Consider the following 27,818-nt stretch of genomic DNA (forward strand, 5'->3'; position numbering starts at 1 on the left):
CTATGCAAACAGTCAAAGATTTCTTGCAGGTACAGCCTCCCAGATTTAGCAGGAACTGGCCTACAAAGAATTGGTCCTTTCCAGTGTCAGACAGGCCACAAAGAGGCAGATACAGACACCCCAGAGGCAGATCACAGCCCCAAGGCTCATACAGGCCTAAATAATGGGGTGCTTCTACCTCCAAAATTGGAGAAGAAAAATCACAGCCATACAGGAAACAGTCTCAATGACTTTCCCCTGCCCCTTTGGGGGGAAAACTAGCACTTTTTTCTCAAAATTGGCACATGATCACCCAGGACAAATGGGTCTTAAATGTCATATCACAAGGGTACAGGTTCCACTTCCACACCCTGCCAAGGCCAAACGGTATGCCAGACCTGCCACACAATCAATGGGCAGAGGCACAAAAACAAGTTTCAGCCCTCATGGACATGAGATCCATTCAGCTAGTACCACAGCAAGAGCAGGGACTAGGATTCTACTCAAGGCTATTCTTGGTGCCCAGAAAGGACAAAGCCTGGAGACCAATACTGGACCTGTCTATCCTAAACACATTCCTGGATATTCCAAAATTCAAAATGTTAACTCTGCAGCAGCTTCTGCCCATGCTGGGCAAGAAGGCTTGGCTTGTGACTTTAGACCTAAAAGAGGCATACCTGCATGTCCCAATCAGACAATCATGCAGAAGATACCTCAGATTTATAGCTGGCTCGATACACTACCAATTCTCTGCACTTCCCTTTGGCTTATCTACTGCACCCAGAGTCTTCACAAAATGCCTGGCACCAGTGATTGCATTTTGCAGACAGAGGAATACAAATATATCCTTACTTGGATGACTGCCTTATTCAAGCAGAGAACAAGGACATTCTACTACAGCATCTCGCGTATGTAAAAAGATTACTAACAGGTCTAGGGTACACAGTAAACAAAAAGAAATCAAAACTCGTACCCTCTCAAGAGATAATATTCCTGGGTGCAAGCTTAAATACAACTGCCCAGATGGCTTATCTCACACCAGACAAACACAGACAACTGACTACTTATTTCAAAACGTTGGCAACAAAGACCCAGTTTTCTGCAAGAAAAATTCTACAGGCTTTGGGCTTCATGGCATCCTGCATTCTGCTAATTCCATATGCAAGACTGCATATGAGGAAACTTCAATGGTATCTAAAAAGTGTTTGGACTCAACATTGCCACAGCCTGGAAACAATAATTGCCCTCATTCCCAGCCTGCAACAGGAGTTTCGATGGTGGGCAGAAGCCTGTCACCACAACAAGGGACAGCCATTCACCTTACCCACAGCCAGGCAGACATTGACAACAGATGCATCAGATTATGCCTGGGGGTTCCATATGGCAGGAAGATGTATTCAGGGCACATGGTCTGCAAGTCAAATGCATCTACATATCAATCAAAAAAAGAATGCCCTGACAGCCTTCAAGGATCTACTTCATCCAGGACAACTACTGATAAGGACGGACAATACTACAGTCATGTGGTACATAAGCAGGGAAGCACACATTCCTACCCCCTCTGCAGGCTAGCCATGAACTTGTGGGACACAGCATTGACTTACCAAGTACATCTGCAAGAGCAATTCCTGCTAGGAAGGACAAATACTCTGGCAGACAAATTAAGCAGAAACCTAATGGATTCCCACGAGTGGAAATTGTATCCACAAGTCTTCAACATGATAACAAGGAACTGGGGATGTCTAGGCATAGACCTATTTGCATCCCCTCACAACTACCAACTACAGAGATTCTGCACAATGATTTCTCACAAGCAAGCATGGAAAGTGGATGCTCTATCTTTCAGCTGGAAAGACCTAACAGTATATGCCTTTTCTCCTCTGCCTCTTCTCCCCAAGGTACTCCTCAATGTCAGACAAGAGAGACCAAAAATAATACTGATTGCCCCAGACTGGCCCCGCCAGCACTGGTACCCAATCCTAAAGAGCTTGTCTCAATGCCCAGCTTGGACATTACCTCAAATTCCTCACTTATTGACCCAACAAGACAGTAAGATACTGCACAGCCAACTCAGGACCTTAAACCTGGCAGCATGGCTGATATTGTAGCCAGTCAAGACACACCTCTCTCTAAAGCAGTGATGGATGTTATTTTGGAGGCCAGGAGGCCTAGCACCAGAAAATCTTATGCAGAAAAATGGAAGAGATTCTGCTCTTGGAACCAGGCACAAGGTTTTGACACGATTGTTCCAAATATTCCTCAGATTTTGCAATACCCAAATGAGATGCTTGATAAAGGCCTTTCCTTTTCATCAATTAAAATTCATGCCTCGGCCATTTCAGCTCATTACAATACAGATCCACCAATTATTTTCTCATCCTTTACTAAGGCAATACCTCAGAGGGGCCAAAAACATAAGACCTCCAAAGAGAGCACCAATACCTGCATGGGACCTCAACTACGTCTTGGAAAAACTCACACTGCCTCCGTTTGAACCAGCCTCTGCAGCTGATATAATATTCTTATCCTGGAAAACAGTTCTGCTCCTAGCAATAACCTCTGCTAGACGAGTCTTAGAGTTACAGGCACTCATGGCTGTGGAACCTTTTATCATTTTCCATCCTGACAGGATTTCTCTGCGGACAAACCCTACATTTATGCCTAAGGTAGTGTCCAGTGTGGCCCTTAACCAAACAATTCATTTGCCTACCTTTTATCCAAACCCTCAGAATAAGGGTGAGAGAATTCTGCATTCTTTGGACAGTCACAGACAGCTATGCTTCTACTTGGACAGAACCAAAGCTTTCAGAAAGACTGACCAACTTCTAGTGGCATATGCTGCAGGATCACAAGGAAAGCCTATCTCAAAGCAGACTATTTCAAAGTGGATAGGTCACTGCACTCGTTTCTGCTATTCACAGCATAGCAAATCAGTGCCTAAAGGCATTAGGTAACATTCACCCAGAGCAGCAGCCACTTCAGCAGCCTTCCTCAGAGGAGTACCAACTAAATACATCTTAGTGGTTGCAACATGGAGTTCAGTGCATACTTTTACAAAGCACTATCACTTACCTCTCTACTCTAAATCCAGGGCAGTCTTTGCCACTGCAGTTCTGCAGGGCCTGATAGCCTCTCCTAATCCTATTTAGCTCCAGCCTCCCAACCTTAGCTTTGGGATTCAACCCAATTGTAATGACTGCAACAGTGAAACAAGATGAACATAGTACAGTTGTGTACTTACCATAAATGTCGATGTTCGAGTGTATTCACTGTTGCAGTCCAGGTTACCCTCCCATCATCCCCCTTTTCCTTTGCTGGGACTTATCTGTACTTCTCTATTCTATACAACCTATGTGGTGTATTTGCTTGTAGATGAAGGAAAAGTTGTTTTTTGTGCATGCATGCTTATTGGCATAATTTAGCCTACCATTTTAGGGGCACCTGACATCTGGGGCAAGAAAAACTGAAGAAAATGGCGTCGGCTGCATCTTTTATACCCCTGGCGCACTGACGTCAGGGAGGAGGCGACAGCAACCGATGCCGGACCTAGACTTTGGAATTCAGGCCAAATGCGGGTAGCCTGCCAGCAGGATAACCCAATTGTAATGACTGCAACAGTGAATACACTCGAACATCTACATTTATGGTAGGTACACAACTGTACTTTCCTCCTCTGCATGTATTGATTCCACATTTCCCATTTTTTTCCTGTGTAATTTGCTCCTACCCTTTTCTAAAGATACCAGTTCCAGTTGTTTTATCTTTACTATATTTGCTACTTCTAGTAAATTTGGTTTAGACTTTGATTTCCATTTTGTACTAATTGTTTTTTGGCAGCCATCATAATTAGATTCAACAAGCCCTTGCTATGTCTAGGCAATTCCATTTCTGTATCATATCCCAAAAAATAATTTCCCTAGTTACTGCAATTTACTCACCCAGCATCTCTGATAGAGCAGTCTGCAGGGAATGTTTAAATTCTACCAACTCATTACATCCCCAGAAAATATGTTCCCAGTTACCCCTTCCACATCACACCTCCAATATTTGCTGTCTACCTGAGGAAAAATTCTTTGAAGTGTGCTTGGAGTATAAAAATACCTATGCAAACACTTCCAGGCAAAGATCCTAAATCTTCTAGATTGTGTTGCATATTTGGGAGACATACATATATCCCCCCCCCCATTGTTTCTTTGTGAATTGCTTATCTAATCTCTCTCTTCCCAATCCTTCCTAACCTCCTTTGATTGATTCTTATAATTATCCTGCAATATTTTATATGTTCTACTAATTATTCCTTTCTTAACAGCAACTTCTGTTCTAAATTCTACTGAAAACTCTACCAGTGGTGGTCTTTCAGTTAGGATCCCCCTCCTATTTCTTTCACTTTGCCTATACTCTGGTATCAATCCTTGATATGGAAGGAAGTCTCTAGTGTGCAGTCCAAGTAAGTTCTTGGCATCTATCCATTATATTACCTTTCCCTCTCTAGTTATTTCTTCCCAATACCTTGGTTCCTTTGCCAGTTTTTCTCTGATATATTCCTGCCTCCTTTGCCTGTTGTCTGTATCCCTAATTGCAATCATCCCTATTGGTAGAATCTCCTTTCTTCAATCCCATGTTGGCTTAGTTCTTAGAAGACCTTCTTCTACTTTATGAATATAATATTCTGTATGATTATTGTTGTTCTTACAGATATGCATCCAAAATCCCATGCTCCCCCTGTTAATTGAGCTTCAACCCTTTTTCATCATCATCATCATCATCATCATCTATTTCCACTTTAAAGGAGAACCGCACCCACAAACTCAAAAAATATGTTTATTTCATCATGGTTTGGTGTTTCCTACATTTTAACACTACTCTGGGACTATTTAGAGCTTTTTAGGTATTTTTATATGCAATTTCTGACTCTGACCACATGGGGTCTGGTATCTTGAAATAATTCTGATTGTTTAGTCTGCCTCTAACTATCCCAGAATGCATTGTTTGTCTCCAAAAAATTGCATCATGAAGTTCCTGTCAGTGCACTGATTTTACAGGCATTCACTGCTGTGTTATAGACACCTACTTTCGGTTAAAATTTTATCCTTTTTCAGTGACTACTTCAAACACAAGCAGTGCAAATACTACAGAACAGAACTGAAAAGTGCATTTTATTGCTGTTTCTTCTTAGAAATGCTAACTTGATTTATTTTGTGAAAGCTGAAATCTAGTTCTTCAAGGCATCTCCCCTCCCCCTTCACACCTACCTTCCCTAGCTGTCAAAGAGCTAAGGGTAATTTGACCCATTATCTGCATGTGAGTGTCGGCTCAAAGCAGGTGACCAGACTAACATACTGTTTTCTTGTCAGCCTTTCCTTCCTTACATTGGGGGACTTTTTTTTGTTACACTCCTCCTGTCAAATTTAGAACCAAGCTTCATAGAACTGGGAATAATTACTGCTTTGCAAAGCATCAAACTCCCACTTATTTTTTCTTCCTGTTTGGTTAAATAGCTAACAAATGATGCACTATAAACACACACTTGCCTCTAGCTTGCATTCACAGACACACACACACACACACCCCTAGCTTGCATTCACACACACACACACACACACACACACACACTTGCCCCTTGCTTACATTCACACACACTTGCCTTTTGCTTGCACACACACACACACACACACACACACACACACACACACACACACACTTGCCCCTTGCTTGCATTCACAGACACACACACACACACACACACACACACACACGCCCCTTGCTTGCATTCACACACACACACACACACACACACACACACTGCCCCTTGCTTGCATTCACACACACACATACACTCGCCCCTTGTTTGCATTCACACACACACAGACACGCACACACTTGCCCCTTGCTTGCATTCACACACTCACACACAGACACACACTTGCCCCTTGCTTGCATTCACACACACACACACACACACACACACACACACACAGACACACACACACACAGACACACACACACTTGCCTCTTGCTTGCATTCACACACACACACACACTTGCTCGTTGCTTGCATTCACACACACACTTGCCCCTTGCTTTTCACACACACACACACACACACACACACACACACACACACACACACACACACACACACACACACACACACACACTTGCCCCTTGCTTTTCACGCACACACACACACACACACACACACACACACACACACACACACACACACACACACACACTCTCTCACTCACTCACTCACTCACTCACTCACACACACACACACACACACACACACACACACACACACACACACACACACACACTTGTCCCTTTGCTCTCCAAAGATGTAAACTTGGATTCAGTCTCTGCTATTGCCATGCATGCATGCCCAGCAAAGGCGGCTACTTAGCACTTGCCATTATAGTTTGATAGAGAGATTCATCATAAAATGATTACTGGCTTCAAAAATGCAGCCTCCCAAATCCCAGAACTGGCAACTCCTTCAAAAGATTTCACATAAATCTGTTATAGACAATCAACAGATATGAGACTTTTGTTCACCCTAATAAGGCGTAGGGGGCTGGGCAAAGCAGCTCTGACATCACAATGTGGGAGATCCACTGGCTCTTCTACATAGCATACAAATCAGGCAGTGCTTACGTCACTTTGGGGGAGGAAATGTCCCTGTAACTACAGCAAGAGCTCTGGCAGATGTGACATCATCATTTAAGAGCCAGCTAGAGGATTTTCAACTTGGTTTACAAAGTGAAAGTAAAACGGTACAGAAAGGTAGCAAGCCTAAGAGGTAAAACAGTTAAGTGGATTACTTTCTATAGCTGCGGTTTTGATTTTTTGAGGCTGTATCAACTAACAGGGACTAAAAGAGACAGCAGGTTGAGCAGTCTGCTTGAATATCCCGTTGTTGTCCTGTAAATTATAGTTTTCTGCTTGTGCTATGTATAGGGGCCTCAACTGTGTTGCTCTGAAATACCCCTTCAACTTGGGTATTCCCAATCTGCCCTGTTCTGTTGGAAGAATAAGCTTATAGGTTCATAGGTTGGTACTAGGCTGTCGGCCATAGGGCCTATACAAGCCTAGCCATAACAATTCCCTGGATATTTCTTCCCACAATATGTAGGATCATAGGTTGGTTATCCCACTTGACTCATGCCATCTTCCCCTCCCAGATAAAATTTTTCTGTTATTTATTAATTGCTATTCACAACTTCTCCTCTGCTTGATAAAAATATGCCTGACCAGTGTATAACACTAAAGGGACTAAAAACAGTTTAACTGCTTATATCTTACTAGCGATATCCATATAACAGAGCTTGCATTTTCTCAGTTTTTGTATTATCTTTTGTTTAGTCTCTTCCCACATATCCTTAGTTGCCACAGTGGTATAATTTTTAATCCATACTCCTAAATACTTCATTTTTATCGTACCTCCATACATATGGATGTTGCTGAACCAATTCATATGTGGGTACATTATTACCGCTATTATTTCTGTTTTAGATTCATTCATTTTATATCATGAAAAGGTTTAAAACTGTCTCTATATGTTTCACAGCACTGTAATGTCCCTTTCTGGTTTTATCAGGTTTAAAATAACGCCGTCTGCAAATAGAGACCGCTTTTCTTGACTACCATACCAATTATATCCTTGAATTCCCGAGTCCCTTATTTTCTTTCTCCAGTGGTTCTAAATATAATGCAAATAAAGGAGAGAAAGGGCACTCCTGCCTGGTTCCTCTGCTCAAGCAGAGATTATCAGAGAGGACCCCACCCACTTTAATTTTCACCTCTGATCCTACATATATCCTTCTAATCAACCTTATAATTTTATCAGGGAATGCAAATGCTTCCATTGCTCTTCTCATAAAATCCCAACTTACTCTGTCAAATGCTTTCTCTGCATTATGACCCACCAGCAACAGTGGTATTTTCTTACATTTTTCTTCCCTCTGGATCATCCGTGTTCTGTTTATATTGTCAAATGTTTGCCTCCCATCTACAAAACCACATCGATCCATATCTATCAGTTTTGCCATTATTTTAGCTATTATTGACACAAACTCTTTATAATCATGATTTAGCATTGAAATGGGCCTGTATGAAGCTGAATCTGATGGATTGTTAACCCTCTAGGTATTACAGCTACTACAGCTTTCTTCCAGGATGTTGGTACTTATTTTCGTCTTAAGATACTGTTGAACAAAACCTTCCAGATCTTTATCATTTTTTCCCTCCTTGCTTCCAAATGTCCACAGGAATACCATCTATTCCTGGGGTCTTTTCTGTAGATTGGTTATACATCTCCATTTGTATCTCATCTCTTCCTATCCTGTTAGTAATTGATCCTCCTCTAGCTTTGACATACTTAATTCTTCCATAAACTTTTCAGTTTTGTAAGTTTTCTTGATTTCCATATTTCTTTGCTTTATACACATTTTCATAGAATTTCCAAAATATTGTTACATGATCCCTTGATGTCCTTCTGTTTATATGTTGCAGTACTCATAATATGGGAGAGTCCATTGCCAGCTGACTCGTCCATATTTCTTTGCTTTATACAGACTTTCATAGAATTTCCAAAATATTTCTAATATTTCTACATGATCCCTTGATGTCCTTCTATTCATATGTTGCAGTACTCATAATGTGGGAGAGTCCATTGCCAGCTGACTCGTACATCCAATCAGTATACAAAAGTCTAATGCTACTGTAAGGTATGTGCCATGTCACACACAGTTCGGGTCCTGTGTTGGTCATAAAATGTTGGGTGTAAAGCAGATGTCAGCAAGTACCAAACCTCAGAACTTTTCTGCTGTCAGTCAGATTGTCTTCTCCGGTCGTTGCTCATCAGAGAAGTTGCAGATTCTGATCAGATAAGCATTGTTTTTTTTTTCTTATTGCTTTTCTTGCTACTATTATCGTTGAGGTTACAGGACAGCTAGGAAGGGCACGTGTCAGTGTGGAAGGCAAATTCCACATAAAGACTCCTCCCACGACCTTTGTCTCTTTTGCCTAGACTCTAACCACGGCCATATCTCTTGCTCTATTTGCAAAGCCTTTGTCTCCAAGAACCTGTGTAGTCATTTAGCTTCCCTTAATTTGTACCTTGAAAACCAGTGCTTTAAGTGCCTAGCATGTGATATGGAAGGTACGTTGGGTCCTTCAAGTGACCTGCTAATTAAGAAGGCCAAGAAATCTAGGCCTGACCTACCACTGCTCCTCCAATTCTGGACATCTTTCCCGAGGCTGATGTTGGCCCGGAGACCATTTTAGAGTCTGCAAGAGAACCTTCCACAAGGTACAGGTGTGGAAGCCGTGAAAGATCCTACTAACATGTCCTCTGGATGTAGGGGGGAACCCAGGCTCATTGTTAGTGAAGGCCCGCATTTCATTCTGCAGATCATTGTTCAAGATAATGTCCCTACTAATATTGTAGAGTGTAGGCTGACGTTGGGCCCCTCATCCTTCCACTGCATGTATGTCCCCGAAAAGAAGACGCTGAAAATAAAGCGTACTTCTCCCGTCCCCCAAGAACAGCTTGCTGATTGTTGAGCCTTCTCCCAAGGCCTCTTCATTGCTTTTATGGCCCTGAGGCAATCTTCAGGTCTCTCTCTCCCTTCTCCTTCCTTTTCTCCTTCTACTCATAAGATTATTTCTGTGCAGGTTTCATCAGATGACATCTGTGCTGTCCCTGAGATATGGTTTAAAGACACTGAGAGCACACAGCATTGCAAGGTTATAATGCGTTCCACAAATTTAGGCCAGCTACTTCACAGGCAGGGACTAAGGGTGGAGGTGTCTCTATTTGCATCAAAAATAAATATACTTCAAGGCTGGTCAAACAGGGCAACACACTTGAGTTGCTCCATGTTCAGATCACCATAGGCAAAATCCAGTACTACTTCCTTGCAAGCTATAGCCCCCCCCCCCCCCCATGACCAAGGAAACCCATACCATGTATTTAAACTTATTAGAAACACTAACCATCCAACCCAATACTATATTTGGGGGTGACTTTAATTACCTCAGTATTAACTGGGAATCCTATGTGACACCAAATATACATGCACAGAGATTCCTGGATTTTTGTAAACACAAACTCCCTGGACCAGATAGTCAATAAACCAACCAGGCGTGCAACCATACTGGATCTGGTCCTCACTAATATGGGAGAGTGCTGCACACCCCCTACTGTAATGCCTTCCCTGGTAAGGTCAGACTACAAAATGGTCTCCTTTGAAGTAAAAATAAAACCTGGACCCCCAGTTAAACCTAGAATATTCAGGAACTATATTAAGCTAACCTCCTGCTACTAAGTGAGAACCTGGCAAAATTTCAAGCCCCCATAAACCCTGAGAACACTGCTGCCTATGTAGAGCTGTTCACAGAAACCCTGTATAAGCATGTTAATAGCTGCATAGAGGCAGCTGTACCCACCAGGAGAAATACAGAACTAACTCAAAAAACAAGCCACCCTGGTGAAACCACAAAATCAGGAGGCTGTAAAACAGGAGGAGGAAAATCGTGGCAAAAATTAGGAGGTGCAGCACCAAGCAGGATAAAAGCACTCTCATCAAACTAAATAAACAACTCAGAGGACAAATAAAGTCTACCAAAGCCAAATTTGAGGTAAGTTTGGCCTCCCAGGCCAAGGTCAACCACAAAGCATTCTTTAGCTATGTCCACAACCTCAAAGGGAATACACAATTGTGTACAGAACTCATTGTAAATGGAGCCACCTATACTGAGACAGAAGATGTAGCAAATCTCCTGGCTGATAAATTCAGCTCCAACTTTACCCCTCTCTCCCCCTCAACCTTCCCTTAGGAAATGTCATCAAATACAACTCCCCCTGCTATCACTAGGGAACGGGTTCTTAATGCTCTCTCTAACACCAAGAATTCTTCATCAGTGGGCACAGACAGTATCCCCAGGATGCCTTCTAAACAGCATGAAACATGACCTGTAAGGGCCTCTGGAATTACTATTTAACTGTAGCCTCCAAACAGGCTTCATGCCTCATTAATGGAGAAAAGGTAACAGTCATCTCTCTGCACAAAGGTGGGCTATCGACAGACCCCGGAAACTACAGATCCATAAGTCTCACTAGTCTTATATGTAAAACCAGGGAAAGAATTGAACTATCATGGAGATTATCAGCAGAGATATAGTAAACCTCTAGATACTGGACCCAACCTAGTTTGGTTTCGTCAAGGGCAGATCATACCTACTCAACCTGGTGGACTTTGTTGAGGAGGTCACCAAAGCAATGGATGAGGGCAAAATCATTCACAATGCCTACCTTGACCTGGCCAAGGCATTTGACACAATACCCCACTCGGGCATTGTTGACAAACACAGGACGTTGGATACAAACCCGTATCTCACCCAGTGGATAGCCAATTGGCTCACAGACAGGACCCAGGAAGTTAGAATTGGGGAGTTCACCTCTGCAAAGAGGCCAGTCACAAGTGGAGTCTCTCAAGGATCAGACCGCTTCTTTTTGGCATGTACTTCTCAGACGTCGAGGCCAATGTCCGTGGTCTCTGGCTGACTAAATCTGCAGATTATTACAAAGTAGGAGCGGTCACTGAATCTCACATTGACACAATTGTTCTCCAGGAGGGGCTGACACAGGCAAACAACTGGTGTCAGAGCCATGGACTAAAACTAAAGCCAAGAAATGCATAATAGTATCCTTTGAGAAGTCATCCATCCCTGTTAGTTAACATATTGACAACACAACCCTTAGAGTTGACCCAGTAGTCAGGGACCTAGGGACACACACGAGTAGTACTCTAGCCTTTGACCATCACTTCTCTACAGTGGTGGGGATATCATTCTGTGTTGCGCAACTTATAAACAAAGGTATGGCATCTAAGTCCAAGGAAGTCATTGTTCCATTGTATTCGACATTCATCGGACCTGTCATGGCGTACAGTGCCCCCTTTGGTATGTACCTAACCAGGCATATCCAACAATTGGAACGTCCACAGAGGTTCCTACTAAAAGAATACAGGGTGTAAGTAAAATGTCCTGTGCAGACCACCTCAAGGCCCTATCCCTGTATTCTGTCTCCTACAGGCTTTTGAGGGGAGATTTATGCCTGGCATACAGGGCATTGTCAGACCTCACTCTGATGGACCTCCTGCATATCCACAAAACAAACAGCACCAGAATTACCTGTTCTAAAGACTTGAACCTTGCCTGTGTTATAAACGGCACGTACCGGAGAGGTAGGTGTGTATCCCAGAGACTACCCCATCTATGAAACAGGATACCTTCTCATGAATGGAGACAGGCAACAGTCATCCCTCTGCACAAAGGTGGGCGATCTACACACCCTGAAAACTGCAGACCCATAAGTGTCACTAATCTTATAAGTAAAGCCATGGAAATAATTATCATGGAGATGATCAATAGATATATAGTAAACCTCCAGACACTGGACCCAACCAGGTTTGGTTTTGTCAAGGGCAGATGATGCCTCCTTAACCCAATTCAAGTGCAACTTGGACATTTGGATGGAAAACCGTAAATTCATCCCTGGTTTGGCACTTATGTCTCTAATGGACACAAGTAACCTGTAAATGGTTCATCTTCCAGGCCCATGCTTACACTTATCAAGGGTATCAGAACTTGTCAGAGATTTGCGATGCATGGCTAGGCTTAAAAAGGCCCTTGTGGTTGTTAGACTAGTAAATAGCTATGAACCTAAGAGGATTCATCTGAGGATGAGTCTTTGGCATATTCTGCCCAAATTTCATCACCGTTAGGATATGCATCACCAGAAGAGGAATCAGATGGCACAGATTCCCCATGAGAGTATATTTGCTTTGGAGAATCCATTGTTAAAATGAGGGAGTTTTTTTAAATGGGATTGTTTTCAGGTATCAGACATCCAAAAAAGGTATTATGACCTTCTGCAGATGGATTCATTTTTCCCATCTGCCATACCCTCTGTTCTGCCCGTCTTTTTAGATGCTTTCCCAGTGGCCTCTTAAGTGCCCTGACTCTCAATCTCTGGCCCCTAAAAGGCCAGGCAGTGTCTATAAGGTGCCAGAGGATTCCAAATTCCTTTTTAAATGTCCCTCTGCAGACCCTGCAACAATTTTTGCGTCTGCTGACAAGACTTCCAAGATGTTGACCTCTACTTCCCTTCTCTCATCAGACAAGGAGAATAAATTTATGGAGAGGTTGAGCAAGAAAGTTGATACTTCTGTCATTCTGGCATTCAGAGCCATAAATTATCAAACCCATATGGCTAAATATTCCTTGGCCCTTCTCTCTCTGATGCTTGTAAGTTACTTTCAGAGCTTGCAGATTCTCCTACAAAGGCTCAGTTATCATCTATTCTGAACTCTTCTATTCAAGTTACATGCCATTCCATTAAGTGTACCTACGATGCTGTGGAGGCATCAGCCAGAGCGGCTGCTTCGGGGTTGGTTCTCAGGAGGTAATCCTGGCTCAGACTACAGCCCTTGCCAGATGATATAAAGGCTAAAGGCATGGTTGCAAGACATTTTTTGGTACTTCTGTTGCAGAACTCTTCAAATCATTACAAGCAAAGGGCAAAGAGTTGCAAGACCTTAAGCACATTTTGTTTTTGTGTCCTGGTCCCAAGATTTCAGAGGAACTACCCCTCTAAAACACCCTTTGTTAGAAAACCTCCTGGAACCCAGTCTTCCATGGGTAAAAGAGATAACAGGAAACAATTTTCATCCAAATATTCCATGTCTACTCCTGCTGCTTAGAAGCAGCCCTTTCAGGCTAAGCCAGGTAGTCTGTGACTACCTGTCCCTTGGCAACCAGACTCCTCTTTCCTTTCATCTTTCCCTTTCTCTCCCTGCTTGGAAAAAAAATCACCCAGGACTCTTGGGTCCTCTCCATTATCCTTCAAGGATGCTTCATGGTGTAGAAAACTCCACCTTCCTTCAGGGGTATACCACAACCCCAAAGGAACAACTGGATTTATTTTCCCAAGTCATTTTCAGTCTTCTCTCTCAGGGCACCATTCAGGAGGTGGCACCCTTTTCATATAGGAAAAGGCTTCTACTCCAGTATGTTCCTGGTCTGCAGGAGGCCCATCCTAGACTTATCCCACCTAAATACATTCCTGAAGGTTCCTGCTTTTTGCATGCTGTCCTTGACCACTCTTCTTCCCCTCATCCATTCTCAGGCATGTGTGGTGTCTCTGGACATCAGGGATGCTCATCTCCACATTCCCATTCACCCTTGGTTCAGGAAGCATCTTTGCTTTGCTATTTCTTCTTCACCTTTTCAATTCTCTTTCTTGCCTTTTGGTTTGTCTACAGCCCCAAGGGTCTTCACAAAATGCTTAGCTTCTCTCAGCCTTTTGCAGACTAAGGGGTATCTAGATTTTCCCATACATGAATAATCTTCTTCTCCAGGCTCAGGCTCCAGACACCCTCCAAGAGAATCTATTCTTCATGGTGTCACTGCTGGAGGGTCTAGGATTCACTATCAACTAGCAAATATTTACCCTGGTTCCATCAGAAGACCATGTCTTCCTAGGATGCAGAATCTAGACAGACAGTTTGTTGTTTCCTTACCACCTGCTTCTTCCATCCCTGACTGCTAGGGAATTTCTTGCACATGAGGAAATTCCAGTGGTACCTCAGGTCAGTTTGGGCTTAACATTCCCATCTGCTGGAGTTTGTGATTCCCCTTCTCCCTTGCTTGAAAAAGGAACTAGACTGGTGGATTCAGCAGGTTACCTGAAATCCAGGCTTACCCTTACAGCCACCCCTTCCCAGTCAGGAGCTGTACACGGATGCTTCAGACTTGGGATGGGAAGCAAACCTGGGTTCCTGGAAGATAAGAGATGTGTGGTCCTCCTCAGAAAAGAGGGACCACATAAATATAAAAGAGATGAGCCCTGATTTTCGCTCTACAATTCTTCAAACCTTTTCTTCTTCCATGCGCCCTGAAGTGGTTTACAGACAATACCACAGTCCTTTGGCATGTCAACAAGCTGGGGGGACCAAGTATTATCTCCTGTGCAGACTAGCTCTCCAAGCTTGGAAATTAGCATCTCAGAGTCTGCTCTTCCTCCAAGCTGTTTATATTCCTTCCACTCATAATGTTGTGGCAGACAAATTGAGCACGTCCATGACTGAATCCCATAAGTGGATGCTACATAGGGATGTGTTTCTGGATGTTATCAGTTGGGTACACCTCGGGTAAAGATCTCTTCGCCTCCCCATAAACATACATTCAAAGTTTTGTGCCAGAGGTCCCAATCCTCTGGCATGGAAGGTGGATGCTTTGCCCTTTTCTTGGAAGAGGATGTTTCTATATGCATTCCCCCCTTCCCAGTTCTCCAAAATGTCCTGCTAAAGATTCAACAGGATCAATCAAAAATCTTGTTTGTGACTCCTTTTTGGCCAAGACAGCATTGTTTCCCCCCTTCTCCTGCATTTAGCCAAGGGCAGTCATCACAAGTTACCCCACAGAGTGGCCCTACTCACACAGGACAAGGGATCTTTGATACACTGACGGATGTCAACCCTGCAACTGATTCTGTGTCTGATAGCGTTTTGATCCCTTTCAGACACCTTTTTTCTGAGGACTTGCTGCAAGTTCTGCCGGAGGCCAGAACACCCAATACTAGGAAGTCCTATATTTCCAAATGGAAAAGGTTTTCCACCTGTTGTCTTTCTAAGGACCTGCAACCACTGCTGGAGGATGTTCCAGTAGTTCCACCCTACCTGTGTGAATTATTGAAGATTGGGTTGTCATATTCTTCAGTAAAATCTCATCTTTCCGCTATCTCAACATGCCTTCTTATGACTCCTCCCTTGGCATCAAGGCTGGAAGTTAAACTTTTCCTTAAAGGTGTCCTACATATTAGACCACAAAGGAAACCAGTTCCTCCTCTCTAGGATCTTAAGTTCTTCTTGTCTTAAACAGTTTGTCTTGTGGCCATTACCTCGGCAAGAAGGGTTTCTGAACTTCAGGCACTGATGGCTTCTTCTCCCTTTACTGTTTTCCACAAGGATAGAGTTTCCTTATGCAGTAAACCCTCTTTTTATGCCCAAGGTGATAAATGAGCTGTCACTGAGTCTGTTAATCTTCCCACCTTTTTGCATTCTCCACAGTCCTCTAGTAAGGGGATTTTGTATACCTTAGATGTGCGTAGACAACTCAGATTTTATTTGGACAAAACCAAACCCATTAGGAAATCTGATCGTCTTTTTATCCCCTATCATCCAAAGGCCCTGGGCAGGCCTGTTTCCAAGCAGACTATTTCCACCTGGATTTCCAAAACCATTTCCTTTTGTGGTGTGTCCCATGGGAAAACTCTTGCCTCCCCAGTTAGGGCACATTCCACCAGAGCTGTGTCCTCTTCTGGTGCCTTTTTCAAGGGTCTAGACACCTGCTCTGTATTAGAAGCAGCTACCTGGTCCTCTGTACACACTTTCACAAAACACTACAAGTTGGATGGCATTTCCAGGTCTAGAGCTGGTTTTGTAAGGGCTATTCTGCAGGGATTTGCAGACAGTGCTACTGCCCCTCCACCCAACTCTTCTTTTGCATGGCTTTGGTATTCTCCCTCATGTTATAAATACTGCAACATATGAATAGAAGGACATAGAATAGTTGTGTAAAATCTTACCATAATCATAGCTGTCATCCTCTTATATTTTGCAGTACCCCCCCCCCGCCTTCCCCCTGATGCTTGCCTGTTTGCTGATGATGTGTTTCCACATCTTGTTCAGGCTGGTGCTTTTCTTGAGGTATTAATTTCTGAGGTTTGGTACATGCTGACCTCTGCTTTATACCCAACATAATTTTATGACCAACGTAAGACTCGAACCATATGCGACATTGAACGTACCCTCCCATAGTAGAGTTAGACTTTTGTATACTGGCTGGACGTATGAGTCAGACGGTGGTGAACTTCCCCATGTTATGAATACTGCAACATATATGAGACATCTATGCTTATGATAAAATTTTACACAACTGTTCTTTATCTTCCTTGTTATAGGCTCTCTAAGCTTGGTGACGGCCCTTTCTGCTTTCTGTTGCCTGAATTGTAGTGCTAAACGTTTTTGTGCTGTAGAGTTATCAAAAAAGCAGTTGCTCAACAGCAATCTTTCTAAACTCATGCTTATTATCAAGGTAATCCCTTATTTTCTGTTTAGCATTCTGTAGTTGCTCCTCTTGTTCTGTGAGATTCCCCCTATTTTGCAGTACTTTAATATTTGTCAGTCCCTCTAAATAATTATTTTTGCTTCTTAAAGATATCTGCTTTTCTTTTATTTCCACCCTATTTTTAAACTCCACTTTAATTTTATCCCACTCCCCACCTATATTTTCAGAAGAAGCTTATATCTTCTTTAAAAGCTCGTGAATAATTTCTACTACCCATTCCTTAAATTCCTCTCTTTTCAACAGAAGGTGGAAAAGCACCAGTATCTCATTTTTATTTCATTACCCTGTGTTTTTATTTTAGTTACTATTGGCACATGATCTGAAATAGTTATTGGGTGCATATCAAGACCTTCAAATAAATGCCCATGTTCCTGTGAAATGTAAATTCTGTCTAGCCTAGCTCAATTTTTATGTCTTGGGGAATATGTACATTCACTCCGAATTCCTAGTACTGAATTCACATCTTCCATGGCAATTATTTTCATAAATTTCTTTAAAAATCTATGCTTCTTAGTTATATTTCCCTTTCTGGGTCCCCAGACACATCTTAACTGCTGCAGATTAAATTCCACTCCCCCACCTATAAGTAACATTCCTTGCTGAAAGCTGATTATGTCTTCCAGAATTTTCTTTAGCTCCCTTATAACAGTTTTCAGTGGAATATAAATACATGCCAGTGTAATCCTCCACCTTTGCCAGTAGCCCCGTAGTATAACAAATCTACCATTATTGTCTTTTTTCCTCTTCTATTACTATTGGAGCTCCTCTTGCAATTAATATAAGTACTCCTCTCTTCGTTTGCCCCAGGTATGTGGCTGAATAGTCATCCTGAAAACCTTTCTTTATCAAATTCACATGTTCAATTCTTTCCAAGTGTGTCTCTTGTAGCATAGCTGCTTGCACTCTACATTGTTTTAATATAGTTTACTACTCTTTCTTTTTTGTATTTATCTGTGAGACCATTAACGTTTAACGACATTATAGAAAGAATCATATTCTTGAGGGATTATTATTCCCACCTTTTATGTATAACATCTTTTTTGGTAAATGTCAAGTTCCAGCTTTTGTGTTGCATGCATGCACTGTTTGGCAGGTTAATCTTTTATACAGTTGTTTCTTGTCATCTCTGTTTGAGCCTATATTGCATCTTGCAGAACTCTTTGTTTTATTGAAAACCCTCAAACAGAAATAAACACACACCTGCAACCCCCCCCCCCCAAAAAAACCTAATAGCACAGAAAACTATATACATTTTCAAATATTGAAGTTTTACCCCTTAATAGGAACAAAAGTTACAAACTGACAGCCACACACAGACTCTAGCTAAACAGAAAGAAATATTATCCATGCTAAGAGCCTGTGATTCTATTAAGTGATGTCTGTTTTTGCTTTATCTTTATAGCTCTCCCAGCTGGGAAAACCATTGAATGATTTTAGAAAACTTTTTATCCAAGCCATTTGTCTTTATCAGATTGTCATGAGAGCCAGATACAGGACTGTTTACTAGAAAAAAGACCTTGTAATATTCAATATTCTGTTTCATTTACTTACTTTCTGAAAAGCATCTTACTGTGTAAAGCTAATGGCCTTAACACAGTCATTCCCCTATGCAAGAATGAGAAAAATCACATAATTTTTCTTTTGTCATGCTGCTTTAACCAGGTCCCTTTTTTACATTGCACTGCCTACATTTCTTAAAACTGAACAAGGAGACAGAGAGAAGAAGGGAGAAGGAAACAAAAGGACTAAACAGAAGCATCTATTAACATTAGTATCCCAATTACACTTAGAATAACTGAAAACACTTTGACATGCAAAGAAAATCATGCACCACTTAAGTAATACTGTTAAGAAAAATATTGTTCCAATTCCCTCCTCTTTTCCTCCCGAGTGTTTTTCCCGAACATTAATGACATGAAGTAGAACATATGCTTTAGAGTCACCTGTAATGTTAACAAAGTCCAAGTAGTACAAAATTTCCAGATTTTCTTGTTCTATTCCTGTTCATCTCCATCTCCCAAACCGTGTCTGTTTCATCTCTAGTGCATTCTCAATTTTTCTAGTCAATTCCTGTGCTTTTCCTCCCTCTTAAGCATTTTTCATTGAAACACTGGAAAGGTTTCACTGGCACAGTCTCTCTGTGGTCTTTATAACCAGAAGAATAAGAAGCAGCATCTCCTTCTGTTTCACAGCTCACTTTTTGTTTGACAAACTTTTGTATTTCTTCCTTAGCGTGTACTTCATCAAAAAATGTTTTTGTTCCTTTAATGAAAAATATTTTGAAGATAGTTGGGTACAATAGTTTGAATCTCATGCCTGTTTCTCGACATTCCCTGAGTAATGGAATACATTTATTCCTCTTCTGCCTGGTGTACAATGCGTAGTCATTCTACACAAACACTCTGCTGTCTCCCACTTCTAGTACTTTGTCCTTCTGTCACAGGTTTTCAGAATTAACTCCTTCTGCTGGTAAGATTGCATTTTTACTAATAAAGGTCTAGGTTGTTTTCTCATAAGCATGTATGGAGCGTACACATGCTGTGCCCATTCAATTAACAATTCCTGTTGTGGACTACCAGTCTAGTTGTTTATTTGTGCTTTCATGAAAATAATAGTCTGTTCCTTCCAGCTTCTGAGGTACGGCAGAAAATCTCAGGCTTTCTCTACATGCTCTGTCCTTTAATGCTATTATTTTTGAAACATCTCTTCTTGTGCAGTCTTGTATTCAGCCAGCCTTTTCTTCATTTCAGCCTGGTTTGCTGTTTTATCATCTCCTATGAGTATCTGTTTAAAGCTTCATTTTTTCCAGCCTTTTATTGTTTGAGTCTATATACTCCATCAGTGTTTCATTTATTTTAGTTAGGTCTGTATGCAGTTGCTTTATACTTTTTTCAGGGTTACTGGAAGTCGTGTCTGGAGCTTGCACTGCTTTTTTCTGAACAACTACAGTACTCCCAGTTGGTTTTTTTCATCACCTTTTGTAGATGATTTTCCTCCAGGTCCTCTATATTTCTTTTTTTTTTTCATCACCTTTTGTAGATGATTTTCCTCCAGGTCCTCTATATTTCTTTTTTCCTAGCATCCAGGCAGTGCACTTACTAGCTAATTACTGGAATTTACTCAGAAATCCAGGTCCAGTGACTTTCTCTGATAAGTTTGTGTTTTCACACTGGGAGAGCCAGAACTGAGTGCAGCCATCTTGGAAGTCCCATCGTCTGGCCTGTCTTATTCATCTGTCAGGGTTTGTTTTTCAGCCATTTCATCATGTCTACCCATGGATCCTTCCTTTTCTTCTCTGTCTTTGGTCAAGTCATTCTTAAAGGTAATTCTTAAGCTGGAAGTGTTAACTTTGTCTCTGTCTTTGAACCAGCTCATCTGGCTGATTTATGGTTTATAACTTGGAAGACTGTGTTAATTGTTGTTCTGACTTCTGCAAGAAGAGTGTCTGAGTTGCAAACTCTCATAATGAGTGAACCGTGTATGGTTTTCCATAGAGATAGGGTTACTTTAAGAAGAAATCCCTCATTCATTCCAAAAATTGTTTCAGAGTTTACACTGAATAAAGCTATCAGTAGCTCTGTTTTTTATCCAGAACTTAAGAATCAGAGAGCAAGGATTCCCCGTACTGTGTGCATAGGTAACTCTGGTATTATCTTGACAGAACAAAGTCCTTTAGGAAAGTGTAATAGGTGTTTATTTCCTGTGATGGGACAAAAGAAGGGCCACTCATGTCAGAACAGACTATTTCAAGATGGTTGTCCTTTGCTATTGTTTTTGTTACTTCCACCATGGCAAATTCATTTCAGGCAGAATCAAGGCACATTCTACTCGAAACTTGTCTTCTTTAATGGCACATTAGAAAGGGGTGGATTGTAGAAGCATTCTAGAAGCAGCTACCTCATCCTATGTACAAACATTTACAAAGTACTACAAACTGGGTTCTTTCTCCAGATCCAGGACATGCTTTCTTAGGACCATATTCCAGGGGATCCTGGATCCTAATCCTTTCTTCTTCCAGGATGGATAAGCTATGCAAAATAGGTATAGGCTACTACAGCAGTGAGAATGATGAATATAGTACTTTTGTGTAGGTTGCGTTTACCATAACAATAGATGTTCAAATTCTTCACTGCTGCAGTAGGTGCACCATCCCTCTATCTCTGTTTTTCTGTATCTGGTTACTTTTTTGAGATAAATGTTACGTGTTCTTGCTTTTTAGATTTCAGTATAAGTAGAGACTCTCCCTTTTAGGGGGCAAGAAAGTCCTGGAGAAATCATCACTCAGGCTACTATTTTCTACCTGTGGAGCTTGAGACACAGCAGCCTGGGTGCATATATGGAAGGGAGTCAGTGACTTTTAATATTGGCTGGGCATTGTATCCTGGGCTGGATAAAACTCAAATAGCTATAGGCTACTGAAGCAATGAAGAATTCAAACATCTACTGTTATGACAACTGCAAATTACACAAATGTATTTTGTCCCTTCTTTTGAAACTGAAGAAGAGCAATTACTACAAGCTTACTGGATTTACTTGCACAAGATAAGGGCTGTTTGATGCATCTCAACCTGAAGACATTTCCGTTGACTGCCTGGATGTAGAGTTTTGACACCCTTCAACCACCTTTATCTGTGGACATACAGCAAGGTGACTAAAGGAGGCTAAAATAACTGCTGCTAGAAAATCTTATATGTACAAGTGAAATTTTCTATTTGGTACCATTGTAAGAAATAAGATTTATTTAAGGCCCTGATCCTTTGGTTCTAGATTGTTTCTGTGAGTTATTATACTTTGGCCTTTCTTACTCATCTATCAAGATTCATATTTCAGCCATTTCTGCTTGTCTGCCTTTAGATCCCCTTTCTACCTGTCCTCAACTTAAGCAGGGCTTTTACATATCCATCCATCTAGAAAATACAGATGGCTCCTCCTTGAAATCTTAACTTTGTGCTTGAAAAACTAACGGTTCCAACATTTGAGCCAGGTCATCAGGCTGGTTTAAGGTTCTTGACTTGAAAACTGTGTTACATATTGTTTGACTTCCACAAGATGAGTATACTAGTTGCAAGCTCTTATGGTGAGTCAACCCTACCCCATTTTCCACAAGGGCAGGGTTTCTTTGAGAATCAATCCTTCTTTTATGCCTAATGTGGTTTCAGAGTTCATCTTAAGCCAGTCTATTAATTTCTGTGTTCTTTCCAAAATCTAAAAACAAAGGAGAAAGAATCCTGCATATTCAGGATATCCACAGACAGATCAGATACTACTTGGATTAGACACGATCCTTTAGGAAAGTTTCTCATCTATTGGTCTCTTATGTAGTTAAAGAACAACAACCATCTACCAGTGCAGATAGTCTAGATGGTTGTGTCTTGCTATTTATTTTTGCTTCCAGGCAGGGTTAGGGCCCATTCCACTAGGGCTCTGGCTTATTCTGTGGCTTTCTGGAAAGGAATGGACTCTAGAAATGTTCTAGAGGCAACAACTTGGTCGTCTTTGCATACTTTCCCAAAGCATTACAAAGTGGATTCCTTTTCCAGGTCCTGAAAACTTTGATAGGATTATTATCCAGGGGTTCCAGGATTCTCAAATTCCTTCCTCCTCTTGATATGTTGCTAAGCTATGATAATCTACCCAAATAGCTTAAGCTGCCACAGCAGAGATCTAATGTTGAACATAGTACAGTTGTGCAAGTAATCTTAACCATAGCAGTAGATGTTTTGATAGAGCACTGTTGCAGTAGCCTTTCACTCCCTCCATCCTCCTTGTTTTGTTTTTGATATATTGCTAGGGTGTGGATGAATGTACCGTTTTATATACAGATACATATGTTTTAGTATTGATGTTTACTTTCCTAGCATTTTCTTTCCAGAGCTATAGCCTCCTTTTGTGAGGCAGGAAATCTGTGAAACTTTTGACACCTGAACTACTCTCTTTATGTGGCCTTGCTCAAGACCCTGGCAATTAGGATGCATGAAAGGTGCCGTGAAGCTTTGAAAGGTAGACTGTAGTTATATCCTAGTTAGGATCAAATGCGAATAGCTTAGGCTACTACAGATCCCATTTAGGCATTTGGCAAACACAAATATATGGCATGTGATTGGATTTACTCAGTCGCCAGTCCAGGGTATAGGTACATGCATGAGACTGATTCCAGTATGTGGGATTCTTGCAGTGAAAATAAGCAAAACTTGAAGTGAAACAGGTGACCATCTGCTGATCCTGTGTATAATAAATTGCTTGAAATCAGCAGAAAGTTAATACGCAAGCCTGCATCAACAACATCACCATGCAGACCTGTCAAGAAGCAGAAAGCTTTTGTAGAGTCACACAACACTATGTATGTTGCTTACAGATGTACTAGCAGCAATACATTGTTGAATTTTAATCGTAAGCATTGATTTTATCCCCTCCTTAGACAAGAAGACATAGTTTAGAAGCATGTGGTAATAATGTTGCTTGTTTAAAAAAAACTGATAACTTAAATTGTGCTGATTTAAATGGATAGCATGGGATATTACCAATATATAAAACTTTGCTGAAAATCCTTTACATTTAAATGGCTTATGTTTCCTTTTTTCCAGGTGATGACATGGAATCAGGGGAAGAAGATGAGGAATCTCTTGAGGGTGAAGAATCTGCAGACTCTTCTGAAGTGTCCAAGGATGCCAGCAAAAAGCAGCTAGATTGTGACAGTCAGCAGCATGAAAGAGATGCCAGAAAACAGGAACAAAAATCCCACAGCGACAACTTCATAAATGGGTACAAGGAGTTCAGCTTCCAGAAAATCAGTGACTTAGAGAAATTTACAGAAGGAATGGATGATATCAGGCAGAGCGGTGAGAGTGGTGATGATACTGTGAGTGAAGATTACAGTGAAGAGGAAGAAACAGAGTCAGATGGTGGAGAGGATGAAGTTCTGGGAGAAGAAGAAGAAGATGAGGAGGAAGAAGAGAAAGTGGAAGATGAGGATGATAAAGGAGTTATGGCCTTTACTAAACAAAAAGTTAATGAAGAAGTGGGGAAAGGAAGAGCTGTGAAGAACCAAATAGGTTTGTAATCTTGTGTTTTTGCAGCTTCTAAATGTAAATTAAAAATGATAGTTTCATAATGAAAAATATACAGCTGTTTACAAAATATATTTTTGGCTGGCAATAAAATGTGGTTCAATGTTTTCTTTTAAAGCATTGTGGGATCAAATTTTAGAGGGACGAATCAAACTTCAGAAAGCTCTCTTGACAGCCAACCAGCTTCCACAACCAGATGTTATCCCCATATTTAAAAAGAAAGGAGGGCAGGAGTTTGCAACTGCTTTAAAAAGTAGTAAGTATCTTTTCAGAATAAATAAATTAAATGAGTTTGTATTTCTGATGCTATTTCTTATCTAAACATAAAAACATTGACTAGGTGAAGTTAGAAGTAAAACACAAATATTAGTCAATTAAAATACCAATTTTTATAAAAGTGTAGTAAAAAGTATGTATTTTAGCCTGTTGGTGTTGCAATGTATAGCTTAAACATTAAAATTAGGGAAATTTTCCAGATGCCATTTCTTTATGTGATGCTATGTATGTATATATTCACTGGTAATTTCTATTTTATTAAGATTTTTAATGTTAATAATTTTTATACTGAAGTAGTAGACATTTATGACAAGATGTTAGTAGACCACTGCACAAAATGTTAGCTTGGCAACTAGGTTGAGTAATTTTATTTTTCAACATGAACACAGTCTGTTTTTGTTTTATGCGAATGAAAGTTAAACATCCTGACAGGCAAGTTTGTATAGTAAGTAAAAGTTATCAGTGTACACTTGTCAGTACCCTGACTGCTTCATTGAGGATGCTCTGAAAATGTCTAATACAGATAGCATGGTTATACTGTTTTTCTGGCAAGCATGTTTTGTGCATCCATACTCTGTACCTGTAAAGTAAAGATGTGTGTAGTAGTCTGTTGGGCAGAGAATTCCCTGTACATTTGTAATATTGATTACTATGTTTTATGTATGTATATTTACATTATATGTATATGTATAATGCTTTCACTGTTCATATTATCTTTAGTTTATAACATATTTGCTGGATACAGTAAAAAACTGTGTGTACACACTTTCAGTCAAAAGCTGATTATTAAAATAACTCACTATATATATATATATATATATATATATATATATATATATATATATATATATATTTATATTTATATTTACAATACATGCTAGTACTATAACATTTTGCAATTTCTCCTGATTTTATTGTAGAGCATATACAAGTTCATAAGCAGAGTAAGGCTTTGCAATCATAATGGAAAATTGTGTTTTGATACTGTTTCTTTTTAATTATTTTTATTTGTTTTTAAAACAATAGATCAATTATAAAACAAACGACTATTTACATAGGTCCACAGCTGATCAGTACATTAAACTTATATACACCAACAACAATTAATATTTTTCAAGCAAGTCTTTAAGTTTAAGCCAATATTTATATGAATGTGTAATAATTGAAGTTCTCATCTTTATAATGCAATTCACTACTGCAAACAATTTTTGCCATACTAATAAATCCAACACCAGAGGGGGTAACTTTACTTTTCCAATTTTTAGTAATTACTTTTCTGGCTATAGCAAGAACCAACTAAAGAAGAAGCTCTTGGACTTTTAGGATTGTCTCAGGAATTGAAGCATGAAATAAAACAAAAGCTGTAGAAATATTACATCTGTGTGACCGTAGAGCATGAATGACGTTATTAGTTTCTTTCCAAAAAGGGGAGATGACTTCACATTCATATACCATACGTGTCCAATCAATTATTATTTCAGAATCACATCTCCAACATTTAATTCTTTTTGATTTATACATAATTGTAATTTTGTTAGGAGTGACAAAAGCTGTGTGTAAGAATTTCCAAGTGAAAAGTTTCCAGTGTAATGAAGATGTGGTTTTTATCTGTATATTTTAATATTATTTTCTTGTATTCTTCATAGATGTCTTCATTATTAATTTTTGAGGAATAGTTCCAGTAGGAATTGTCTAAATATGTGAAATCTAACTTAAGAATTTTATAAATTTGTGACAAATATGATTTATTTTTCATTGCATTATTACTATTTATTAAGAATTCCAATAGTTTGGGGAACAGTTCCTTATCTAGGTTAAATATCTTATTTATCTCTGTGTTCACAAAGTCCCTAAATGTTTGTAAAATTAACGAGTTGTCAGAATCTTGATTGTATTTGGACCTTAAATTTTCAACTGTATATATATATATATATATCACTACAATTTAAGAACTGATGCTAGTAAATTGTTAGTTTGTTGTGTCAGTACTAGCATTTTGTTGAAGTTCTGAGTTTTTAAGCAGACAATTGTATATGTGATGGGAAATGTAGAGAATATAAAGTCTTTAATACAATGGTTAGAGTATGTAAACTTTTGGAAACGGAATTATTTAAATAGGGAATTTGAGAAGAGGGTGCAATTCCATTTACACAAAAATCTTTAATAACCAGATAAAACTGTTAAGGACTATTTGTTTATGATTAGTTGTGGTATGTTTATTTACTAATAATATTTATTGATGTTTTTGCCTTCAATTTGACTCATAAGATAAATTTATCCACAACACTACAACTTTTACAATTGTTGAAGTAGCATAGAATTGAATGTCAGGGAATTCTATTCCACCATTATCCCAACCTTATCTGTGCCAGTCAAATGAAACTTTTGTTTTATTAGGATGCCAGAACAATTTAAGTAGAATATTATTTATTTTCTTCATCAATGATGGTACTAAAGATTGTAAGACAAATATTTTAGGGCAAATTATCATCTTAATATGCATGAATCGTTCTTCCATGGTAAAGAAGAATTTGTTCCAATTTATGACTAAACTTTATCAACCTGTTGAACGTTTGTTTGTATCATTTCTTTACTATTCAACATAATCGTTATACCAAAGTATTTCATTTGACTGCTATTCCAATTGAACTTAAAATATTTTTTGCATGAATTTTTAGCATTTTTTTATTAATTAATAATGCACTTGTTTTATTATGATTAAATCTTAAGTTTGACTTTTCTTCAAACTGACTCACAGAACTAATTATATGTTCTTATGATTTTTTTTCTGTATTTCCTATTGTTAGTACGATATCAGCAAAGAGTTTAATCTGTAGTATGAAATATTTTTATTTTGATACCATTAATGTTCTTATTGGATCTAATACTATTAGTAAATGGTTCTATAGCTAACACAAAAAAGTAAAGGTGATAGTGGACATCCTTGTTTTGTGTCTTTTTGTAATGTAAAGGAATTAGAAAGAGAGAAAAGAACCTATTTTAACATAAACACAAGAGTTATTGCATAACTTAGAAATTAATGCAATTGTCTCAGGTGAGAAATTGTGCACTTTAGTGTTTTAAACAGGTACAACCCATTAACTGAGTCTAAAGCCTCATGTAAATCAAGACTAATGATAGAAAGTTCTTTTGTAGAGTCTAATAATGTATGTATTCTTATTATATTATTCTTGTCTATTTAAACTAAACCCAGTTTGATAATTGTTAAATAGTTTAGGTATAAGTGGATTAATTCTGTTAGCTAAAATGGACATGGGCAGCTAACAGTCCACATTTAAA

The 27,818-nt window shown here is 39.8% G+C and overlaps 1 protein-coding gene across 1 annotated transcript in view; it reads left to right on the forward strand.

Annotated features, from left to right (window-relative positions):
- AATF (apoptosis antagonizing transcription factor) overlaps window positions 1–27,818 on the forward strand; it is a 1,387,092-nt gene that overhangs the window by 238,916 nt on the left and 1,120,358 nt on the right. Inside the window, exons 3-4 of the mRNA XM_044054573.1 lie at window positions 23,760–24,227; window positions 24,361–24,498. Of these exons, the coding sequence (XP_043910508.1) occupies window positions 23,760–24,227; window positions 24,361–24,498 (606 nt within the window). The remainder of the gene's footprint in view (window positions 1–23,759; window positions 24,228–24,360; window positions 24,499–27,818) is intronic.

The sequence above is a fragment of the Protopterus annectens genome, chromosome 13.part0, assembly GCF_019279795.1.
Source record: "Protopterus annectens isolate FY-2018-M chromosome 13.part0, PAN1.0, whole genome shotgun sequence".
Taxonomy (NCBI): domain Eukaryota; kingdom Metazoa; phylum Chordata; order Ceratodontiformes; family Protopteridae; genus Protopterus; species Protopterus annectens.